At 38.0% G+C, this 11,740-nt stretch overlaps 1 protein-coding gene across 1 annotated transcript in view; it reads left to right on the forward strand.

The window, feature by feature from the left end:
* LOC115437095 (spondin-1-like) overlaps positions 1–11,426 on the forward strand; it is a 24,861-nt gene extending 13,435 nt beyond the window's left edge. Inside the window, exons 4-6 of the mRNA XM_030160207.1 lie at positions 6,746–6,819; positions 7,214–7,336; positions 11,285–11,426. Of these exons, the coding sequence (XP_030016067.1) occupies positions 6,746–6,819; positions 7,214–7,336; positions 11,285–11,328 (241 nt within the window). The 3' untranslated portion in view covers positions 11,329–11,426. The remainder of the gene's footprint in view (positions 1–6,745; positions 6,820–7,213; positions 7,337–11,284) is intronic.
* Positions 11,427–11,740: the final 314 nt, after the last annotated feature.

Consider the following 11,740-nt stretch of genomic DNA (forward strand, 5'->3'; position numbering starts at 1 on the left):
TCCAACCTGTGCTAACAGATAAACATACACATCCAGCCAACAAATACACATAAAAATGAAACAGCCTGAAAACATAAAAGGATTACTGATATTATAGATTAGAGAAAAGCACTTTCAGTACCTCCACAGAAAGGTAAATGTTTGCTTTTAATTTCATATGCTATCCCAGAAGAGCTCTGGCCCAGCCTGCCTGTTAAAAAATCATAGTTCCTAAAAAAAATAAAAAAAAACATCTGGCCTTGAAATTAAAAGTGTGTGTGGCATGTATGTGTATGTGTGTGTTTCTATTAGAAGGCTCCAGTGACTCACATGTTGTCCTGGAAATGCTTCTTTTCCAGAGTGGTTTGCTACAGTGTAATTGATGGGCAGTTGCTGTCTGTCTTTTAGATGGAAAGACCAAGCTTGGTGGTTTGGTTTGTCTTCTGCTGGTCTGATGATAGGGTCACGCTAGGATGTTCACTCAATCTCCTGCACTCAGACCACTGACTTCAACCATCAGATCCAGTTATTTAATCCAGTTATTTTCGGCATTCGTACATGCTAGAGTATTTTGCCAAGTTTTCTTCTTGTGTTTCTTGTTTGTTAGTCGTCCACTGTTTTGCTGTCTGTCAAGAAGCTAAAAACTGTGCTACGTAACACCAGCTTAATACTCTGATTTTGCTGACTTAAGGTGGTAGAATTTCTCATTTCTTGCTCCTCTGATATAATATTTCTGCTGATGGGTTCTGTACAAGGTGACATCACTGTCGTGTAAAGGATGATGTCCAGCGAGGTGGTCATGTTGAAATAAACCCTGACACAAAGCCCTGATGGAGTTTATTTCACCATAACTATTAGATCGCTTTATGATATCCCACTTATTACACAGCCATTTCTGAAAAAAAAAAAAAAAAATCAATATTTGACCAAAAATATTGATTTGAAAATGAACTTTAGACTATCATCAAAACCGTTCCCATAGCAACAGTCTGTTATACAGAAATAGACGCTATGCTTTGACTTTCCCACGCTACTACGCTTTGTTTTAAGTGCTAGCCAACAACGGTGACTTACAAACAGCTGCTGGTTTTGCAGCTGAGATACTGGTGAGAGGTTTCTCCCAACCCTGTTCAATCAGGTTCAGACAGTACAAGCGCATCTCAAAAAATAGACTACTGTGGAAAAAAAAAAGTAACTTAATTAACTCAACCACTGAATTCACTTCTCACAACGTTAAATATTTCCAGCTGAAAATTAAATATCGGCTCTCTCGAAATATTCCAGTAGGTCCTAAGGTCAATCAAAAAATAGATTTTATCGTACAGACATGTCGAACATCTGAAAGGTATGTTTATTTCTCTACTCAGTTTTTGCTTAGGGCTCCTTTAGCACAATGACTGAATCAATGCAGTATGGATGTGTTTAGCCTGTGGCATTTCTGAAGTCATATGGAAGTCCTGGTAGCAGCATTCAGCTCATCTGTACCATTGCATGTGTCATCTTTTACAGTCACGGAAAAAATATTAGACCATCAAAAGTAATTAAAAACAATGGTTATGCAATCAAGTACTAACTCCTGTGTGTATCATGTGACTAAACAGAAAAGAAAAAAACATGGCATGCCTAAAAGCATGTTTTTGGCAGTTCAATGCCTTAGATATTGATGTAAGAACTTAAGTAATTTGGTTATTATCAAGAAAACATGAAAAATGGTTAGATATCAGCTCTTAAATTAAACCCTCATGAGCTATTTTTGTTGTTATCATTATATCTGTCCAACCAAATGTACCTTTAGTTGTACCAGGCATTAAAATTAAAAAGAAATTGAAGAAAACAAGGGGTGGTCTAATAATTCTTTTCTGCAACTGTATCTTCCTCTTGACAATATCCTTTAGATTCACTCAATGGCTCAGGTCAGAGGAGTTTGTGGCTAGTCCAGCACAATAACAACCAGGTTGGAGTAGTTCACTGCGGACGGATGCCAAGACAATATGTTTCTATAATCAACACTTGTTTCTATTTTAAATGTGATGTTTTCTGGTATTTACAGCGAACATTGCCACTCTGTAAACTATGTCGTCTGTGTGCTGCTTAGTGGCGCAACCTAAGATGATCTACTTTATTGAGAAACAGAGGATTCCAATCTCCTTGTGTGAACACGTCTCAGCCTTTAAGTCTTTGAAGGGAGACCACAGGCTGCTCTGTTTGAATAGAGTTCTATGGAAGAACAGACTCAGTGTCCTCAACAACCTCCTATTTAGTTTCATAACAAGCAGGGGACCTCTGTGATCTGAAACATTGCATCTGTAGGCTTTACTCTACACAAAAAGACCAGAAAGGAACACGGTTATTTTTTTGTCAGACAGGTGACAGCTTGAGGTTGTTGCACAAGATGCCCATGAAATGTCATTTTATGTGCATTTTCTAGATGATACCATTGAAACCAAAGTTAAAAAGACTCAAACTCACTGAACCTCTAACACAACAGCTAAGAACTCAACTCTATGAGACCACAAGATTAACTAATTGTAGGAGTTTGGGTGACATAAGTTAACTAATACCATTACCTCACATGTAACTTAGGTTTAGTCTAATTCGCTTCGAATTAGCTTTAACAACCAAAACGATATAATATTAGATATTGTACATCTCCCTACTCACCTATATAGTCTAGTCTAGAATAGAATAGAATAGGCTTTATATTCATTGCAAAATTGCACAGATCAAATAGATTTCTGCATAAATGGATTAAAAATAAACATCTTCATTCTACATCTGAGAACCTTTACAGTATAACCAAGACAGGACCTGCAGCTATCTGATCAAAAAAAGTGGAAATCCTGTCAGAAAATTTCAGCCACAGTTGAATCCATGATTTTGTTTACATTCTGGTTGCTTCTCTTGGTTACATCATAACGTAATCCATATACCAATGCAGCCACCAGTCAAGTAGCCTCTATCTTTCATCTTTCCATTTGTAGGTGGGAAGCAATTTATTTGACATCTTGCTCTGTCGTGCGATATGTAGGATAGTACGATGTGGTCTGATGGGCTGTCTGACTGAGACTGTGTATCAGTGATCAGATGAATGTCACAACCACATGCAGTTGTCAGAAATCGTTTATCACAGTGATGGGACAGATGAAGGAGGACTTTAACAGGACATTTGCACAGTGGGTTTAAGTATTGGCTCTTTTTAGCACTTTTACAAAACTATTTGTAGCTGTACCACACAGAAAAAAAAAGAATATAATTTCTGAGTGTAGCAGAACTTACAAAATTGCATTTGTTTCATGTCTGGTTTTAAGAAGATAAGTGAACACAAACAGAGTATTTTCTTGTTTTACAAATCTTTTGGCTATGCAAATGGAAATGCAGCCATAGAAAAAAAGCATAATCTCACTTTTTTTTTTTTTTTTTTGCTTTCTTACATTGCCCGGTCTCCTCTTTCTTCTTCTCTTAAAGTCCCATAACACACACACACTACACACATACACACACACATACAAATGATTGCGCTTTTTTGGGGGTGATTGGGATCGGCAGTGGTGTGAATCCGGCAGAGTGAGATAGAATTTAAATTGAATGTTAAATAAGCATTACCCTGCTTGATTGTCTGGACAGCCCAGGAAAGTGGGCAAGCAGCAGGCCCAGTGTGCTCCTCTCTCAGGGAGATATGTGAAATTGGGGTGAGATTGAATTAAAGCATGAACAATTAGAGGCGTGCTGCTGGTGTCGCCTACCTTGAATCATTTCATCTGCGCAGGAGGACACCGCTTAGGCCATACATTACACTTTCTCTACACACAATCCTAATCAAATACATACATCAAGATGAAATAGCTGTAGTTATTATTCACATGAGACTGAAATACTGTGTGTTTAAAGGTGCGTGAAAATACAGTGTTTAACAGAAATGACAGAACATGTGAAAGCACAGAGCTGTGTTTGAACACAGCATAGCATGGAAGACAGAATGGTTTGTTTAAAAAAAGGCTAGGATTGTGTGTATAAAACAGTAGAATTAGGTGCATAAATAATAACAGAAAGAATGGTTTTATAAGAAAAAAGGTTTCATGGCACATTGTAGTGAACGGCAACATGAGAGAGTGTTATTTTAAAAGCAGGGCAGGCAGTGAATGGCAGTTGCGGCTTTTAGACCCTTGAAATCAAATCCTGAATCAGCTCACTGACGCATAAAAATGTTAATGTGTGTAAAAGGGCTGCATTTAACTCAAAATACTGCATTGCATAGGACAAATTAAAATTAAAAGTGTTGTTGGAAGGTAAATCCGACATTGATATAAATCTGTCACTAGGACAACGTTCAGATGCAGAATTCCACAGGACGACAGCACTCAATACACTGAACTGACACTGAGCTGAGAAATCACACTGCGCACTGCCACATCTATCGAACATGTAGCTCCGCCCACCTTCTCCAGCCTCCAGAACAAAGAACACCATAAAACAACATATAGAGTATTTAGAACAATAATTCCTTTTCTATACTATATACTATCACTAATTTGTTGTTTCTTCCATCAGTTGCCACAGTACTGTGGTAGCAAAATGCACAAAAGAATGCATTGAAGTATACGCCATATATCACTACAGTACTGTGGCAACAAGAGGCGAATGAGTTCATGTATCAGTATATGCGATTGGCTAGTACAAAGTGCTAACATTTGATTGGTCTGTGACGATAGACAAACCGATATTTTGTGCCACAGTAGTGTGGCAGAAGCCATTGCCTTATTTTTTTCAATTTTCAGCCAATCACAAAGTGCATCATTGATATAATTTTCTAAACGCAATATAGCAGATAATAATAATACCAAAAGTTGCATCCAGGGTAATTTATTTTCATCAGTCTCATAAATATACTCTGAACCTGTTTCACACACTATTATGTCACTATTACATATGATTTTTAGACAGTCTTCTGTCATGGTCCTACATTAGCTCTGTAGCGAAACTAATATGTACTTAAACAGATTTAAAAAACTGCTCCCGTCTTCATTTTTAATGGTGATGTTCAGATCAGATTTGTTGATTAATTACTTTGAGCTTGATGTTCAGCAATTCAGATTTATTCAGGCATTTCAGGCCATGCATAATTGTGTCAGTCTGATAATTAGAAGTTTGTTGGATATACTTATATTAAACTCTCAGTGGCATTGCTTAAAAAGATCCATGCAAATTATTACCTCAATTTTTTAAAAGCTGAGCCAGTACATTTTTTTTTTTTTTTAGAATGTAAGGGTTCAGTGTAGTAGTCACACACGTAAGTGAAGTAGTCAATTTCAGACATGCATTTAAAGAAAGTATTTTTTTTTTCTGCTCCAAACTGTTGTAATCAGCCTTTAAAAACACATGTTCTATGCTTCTGTTGCCTTGTTAACATACAGTAGTGTTTTGTTTTGTTTTTTCTCAGTGGGAGCCTTTCTGGGATAAGTTTAGTCTAAAAGACCACAGCTCAATTTGATACTCTAGAATAAATGGTATCCTACGAGTCCAGCTGGACCGGGCCCACCTGGATCAGATATTAACCCGGGACCTCATTGTTGAGTTTTATCTCCATGGGAACCCTTCTGCAGCCATGGCTGTTGTAAAAGGCTAGTGTTTGTGAGGAAGTGAGGTGCCTAAAGGCTTGTTCTCTGTTGTTGTTTTCTCAAGTCTGCTGGCTTCTGAAAAGGTTTGTTTGTGGCTGATTTACATGTCAAGGCCCCTCTCAGACCTGTGTTCTCCACCACTCGGTGGGACAAGTCTCTCAGACAGCTCAATCTAGAAAAACTCACTTCTGCCAAACCTAGAATTTTTGGTAATATTACCGTCGGCCTGTCAGTCCATCCTTATCAACCCATTATATATCACTGTATATGGCAGTGTCTGTGCATCCTTGTGCAATTTTTATACACAGAGTGCCTTGGGATGTTCAAAAAAATCTTTGTTGCCTTGTTTCTCTGTTTTCTTTCATCTTTTTTAACCATCCATCTATGTTATAAAAGGGAAGTGGACTCTATTTGTGTGTGTGTCTCAGGCATCACACAAAATCCGGAAAGAGCTGACAGCTGCAGTTTGGCATACATATGTATTTTTGGTCAAGGAACAGACTAGCAAAAATGGCAAGTTGATAGGACCAATATTTTGGGAGATATTTGTAATTTTGGAATACAGTAACCTTACAATCATGTTGCTATGCCCAGAATCGTAGAATCATTATTGAAGTGAGTCACCTAGCAACAGATAAACAATAGGACCATGTTACCATGGTGTCAAATTTCATGTGCAGAAACAGACATGCCAGCTGAGAGGTTATTCAGCTGAAAATACCAGTGGAATTTACCAAGAAAGTAAAGAAAATAAAGGAATGAACTGTATCAGAGGATCTAGAACCCATGATTTCCCTGCGGGTCAACGTGCTAGTTTCTATGTATGAGTGTATCTTAATGTTGATACCTGCTTTTTGTGGTATTTGCATGGGACTTTGAATGCCTTGATTTGAAAGGCTGCCTGATTTAGCCATTTCCCCGTGGACTCTGATACTTGCTTTTAGGAGTCTTCTGACAAAACAGGAGGACGGTTATGACATGATTGACTGCACACCTGTTCCAACTTCCACAATACTACTTCACAGGATCTCAAAATGTCCCTTGTGATTTCTACGTTTTCTGCTGTGACCTTTTACTCTATATTTTTCGTTAATGCTACCACCAACCAACTTTCTCCACTGCCTCTGTGTCTCCTTGTTCTCACTTTGTAGGGCAAGCATTGTACAGAAGAGGATCATTTATTTCCAGGATGAAGGCTCTCTTACCAAGAGAATGTGTGAGAGAGGTAGGATTGTTTTATTGACATAAAATAAAGAGTTTTCCCTTGCATTTTATCCGTCCTTCAATCCCCTGCTGGTAGTCTATTTTACTTACAAATCAGAGTCTCTTTTTTCATTTTTTACTCTATTTTCTTTCATTCTCAGTTTTGATGCAGGGACATTTCCCTCGGCTGATGTGCTGTGGTATGTGAGTGATTGTAAATGAGAGTGACCCCTGGCTGCGCATGACATTGAATGCCACACTGAGTAACAGATCAAAAGAACCTTGCTGCACATCCTCCCCTTTTCTCCTGCCCTCCCTCTCTCTCCTCCCTGACTTTCATAAACCACCTGTCTCCTATGTGGTGGGAACTATAGACACTTATAATAATGAGCATTCTTCCCTCCCCGTCACCCCAGAGTCGCTGTATGGAGAAGCTACAGATAAACCTCTGCTCGACTGCTGTGCCTGTGGAACTGCCAAATACAGAGTCACCTTCTACGGGAACTGGTCAGAGAAGATTCATCCCAAAGACTATCCCCGTAAGCAAATTATCACCTCAGCCACACATACAAGCACAGCAGTTTCAAAACTAAGTATTTACCCCGAAATGTAGGCACTTTAGTCATGACTCGTGCCTCTCCGTGGTGATGTGGGTGCAGATATGTAGCACTATTCTTGGATGTGTGGATAACCTTGAGCCACATTATCAGGATGTGAATGGACTCAAGGATTACAGAGGCTCTCTTGTTTAAATCAGATGGTTGCCAGCCAGATCAATACTGATTAGAGTGGAGTAAGATAAACCCTAAGATCGAAAGGAGCCTTAATTTATGGTCTTACAGAGGTAGTGGTTCGTATGTGACTCACTCTTACACACATATATGCACACGGCTCATAGATAGATCAACCTGAAAATGGATAGGTCAAGCTGTGTCGTTTCTGTTTCATCTCAACTCTTAGGCCACTTCTGTTGGATTTCTCTTGCACAAAGTCATATCCTAGGTTACCAGCTACCACAACTCTGCTCATACCCCACTACTCACTGCACTTTTCACCTCAGCAAAGACTTAAATGTACCTTTTTTCAGCTTTTGTGATTGTTCCAATCATTTCTTCAAGGAAAAAAAACATAGCATGAAGTATTAAAGATGGTTTTTTTTCACTCCTTGAGAGATGCTATATATGATATGTGTCACTTCACTGCATTTTATCCGTTTATTTTTAACTGATGTCCTTTTAGTACAGGAGCCTTAGACCACTGTGGTGACACACATTCTGAGACCAGCAATTCACTATAAAACAGGCCAACAGGACTTTTTTGGTGATAACCTTGACAGCTCTATTTTCTTTCTCTCGATTGTCCCCATTGTAAGTCATGCAGTGATGCGCGGCTACTCGGCACAAGCCATGAGCCCTCTTGGACACGAGGAGTACGCTGGGGTGTAGAATGGCCTGGTTGTCAACAGAGATTTTTATGTGTATGCGACTGAGGGGAGAAAGAAAAAGAAAGACATAATATATTTTCATATTCCATTACGGACTGTAAAATACCTTGTCAGAGTCGATTTCATTTTGCACAAAGCAAGAAATACAAAGCCTTATAGTGATGTCCAGACCAAAAACACCCCTTTTATAACACTGGTCAACAACAATTTATTGTTGAAGTTTTTTGAGCTGATTTAGGATAATTTTGGTGTGCTGAATCCAAAAATCACATTAATTTTGCTCAATCAGGTCAACTTTCTGAACTATGCTACATATTGGCTTTTTAACATTTTTGCTTACATTTATGGGCATTTTCACATCATATGATACAAAATTCTTTCATATTTCTTGCAATAAACGAGTTCTGAAGATTTTACTTTTGCCAATTTACGAGTAATGATTTTTTTAATATTATGAAATGGCTTTGACTAGAAGATCTTGCAAAAATAAGCCTGACATATTCTGCTACATCTGCGGGGAATACACCATTGTACCTAACAGGAATCCTGTTAGAAAATGATTTTTTTTCTCTTAAAACCTATTTTGGGTGAGAACTATATAAAAAAATCAACTGATAAAGTCACAAAAATGTAATCAATTTTGTGAGAAGATCAAATTTTTCAAATCAAATTAGCAAAAAACCTGACCTGATTGAGAAAAAACAGATGTCATTTTTGGATTTAGCGGTGCAAAATGGTCCTAATTCAGTTGAAAAAACCTAGACAACTTGCAAAAAACATTTATTTTGTAACCCAGTGTAATCTATGATATAACCTACTTTGATGACAGTATTGTTCAAGGTATACTGCCAGTTGTTGGCCTCTTCTTGGTAACATTTATTCGCTTGGTCAGAGCTATCCATTGCACATATTATAATTTAGCACTTCTAATATCTTCTGTATTAATATTTGCTTTGTTGGATGCCTGGATCACAGCTATAAATATTATTACATGCTTCATTTATGCACAATAGATCATTAATATTCCTATTAACCTCTTGCCAGAGGTCAGAGGGACAGTTACAGCCTCTATTATTAGCAGAGATCTATAAAATGTGTCAGATTATTAATCCCTCATTGCATGCAGTATCCTGTGCTCTTTCTATATGCATATCTCCCTCTCAAAAAAAAAAAAAACTGGCTTTGAATCAATCTTTATTTCAGAAAAGAAACAATATTACTGCCTCAAACATACAGTCGCGAAAAAAATATTAGCCCATCAAAAGTCATCAAAAACAATGGTTATGCAATTAAGTATTAACTCCTGTGTGTATTATGTGACTAAAACAGACAGAAAAAAACATAGAATGCCTAAAAGCACTGTTTTTGTCAGTACAATGCCATAGATATTGATGTAAGAACTGAAGTGATTTAGGCTATTATCAAGAAAACATGGAAAATGGCTAGATATCAGCTCTGAAATTAAACTCTTATGAGCTATTTTTGTTATTATCATTATATTTGTCCAAACAAATGTACCTTTAGTTGTACCAGACATTAAAATGAACAAGAAATTGAAGAAAACAAAGGTGGTCTAATATTTTTTTCTGCGACTGCATGTCAAAATCCCCTTGAAGGTCATGAAACCTGAGTCATTTTGCTGAATCTGTTTAGTCACTGGCAGTGACTCCCCATCTGCCAGGGTCAATCTTTAGAAAAGCTTGGGGCGAAAAATGTGCTCTGTTCTGCGAGTCCAAGTTCCTCAGGTAGGTTGTTCCAAATACAGATAAGGACACCAGAATAGTAACCAAGACACACTAAGCCCCATGCAGGCTGTTAAAAGAATCTGTTGAAAATGTGGGGAGGCCATGTCTGAAAAGCTTTAAAGGTAATCATTAAAATAATTAATGACTTGTAAGGTTCCGGTGGTGAGCTAATTGCACTAATTGTGTAGATTTGCATGTGTTGGTCACAGTAGCCCGTTCTCTGTTTCATATGAAGCAATTAGCTGTGGAGTACAGTAGCTGATAAAACCATAGTTCTGGCAGCACAGATTATCCATCTAACTATACCTCCAAGCATTCTCCCACAGAAAGGGTGACTTACAGAACTGCAGCGTAAGGTCTCTATTTAGAACGTGAAATGGAGATCCACACCTAGGACCTATTTGGGTGAACCTCACCTTGACTAAATAGGTGGTGAGAGGTGCTGCAGTTGTCCAGTTAAAACAGTTTCCAGCAGTTACTTTTTGGTTACAACGAATAGCTGCTGAGAGAAGCTGAATTTTCTGTTATGAAATGTGAAAGCAGAACTCTCGTCTGGCCTTGAACATAAATTATAAGCGACTCAGGAGTTAAAGATCATCGTTGTTTTATTCAGGTCCAGCTGGATGCAATTTCCTTGTATGAAAATAATGAAATATAAGAAAATGATAAAAGAATAACACACAGCCAGAAACCAAAGAAAGCTCCAGTGAGGCAGATATGTATAATTATACGAACAGTTCTCATTGAGATAAGACTAAAATCACGAACGTCTATTGAGAGGGACCCCATCAATTCTTCAGGAACAGAAGTACTTGAGATTAATAACATTTTTCTTACATACCTTCCAGTACAATGGAGGCCAAATCAAGGCTTAACCCTCTAAGTTAATTGTGCTAAAGCTTACCTTTACCGCGGCGATCCTCACAGATACTATCTCTGCTTTTCTGTATCTACAGTTCTGATGTAGACCTCACCTTTTCTTTTTTTATGTGTCACTTGGGTGTTCACATCCTTACCTTATGAAAGAAAGGTATAGAGAGACAGTAAAGGAATTATAATGAAACATAAAATCTAAATGGGCTACTACATCTTTTCACTGAAACAATTCACTGAACTTGTCACCAATGATTCACCAAAGGTTTGCTCTGTCAGCAAACCCATGAACCAATGAGCAGATTGAGTACTGCTTACTTTTTTGTATCTCTGTTTTTGGATTTAAAATTATTTGTAAATTGTATGGTGTACATTTGAGAAATGGGTGGAACTGAGCAATCATTACGATGTTTCTTGTCTGACAGGTCGTGCCAACCATTGGTCAGCCATCATTGGCATCCCACTCTAAGAACTATGTTCTGTGGGAATATGGTGGCCTTGCCAGTGAAGGGGTTAAACAGGTAGCTGAGCTGGGCTCCCCGGTGAAGATGGAGGAAGAAATCAGACAGAAGGTAAGATTTTCTAGGATGAGGAGAATACTTGCAGAGATTAGAGGAAGAGACATAATTACAAAAGTCCATAACAGAAAACTTTGAAAGGATATGAATTTGCTACAAACATCCCCTATTCTTTCATTTTGTGATTTTCTTTTTCTCTGCAAAAAGCTAGTAACGAATGAGTTGCATAACTGTTAGTGGCCAGAGAAAATGATCCAGGCTTTGCACACCTGAGTTCAGTATTGGCTGAATTGCCTTGACATTGTTGTCTAGAGTGATTTGTGTTTTCAAGCATCTCTGCTATTCTTAGCCTGACTCAGTGCA

This window comes from Sphaeramia orbicularis, chromosome 3 (assembly GCF_902148855.1).
Source record: "Sphaeramia orbicularis chromosome 3, fSphaOr1.1, whole genome shotgun sequence".
In the NCBI taxonomy this organism is placed as follows: domain Eukaryota; kingdom Metazoa; phylum Chordata; class Actinopteri; order Kurtiformes; family Apogonidae; genus Sphaeramia; species Sphaeramia orbicularis.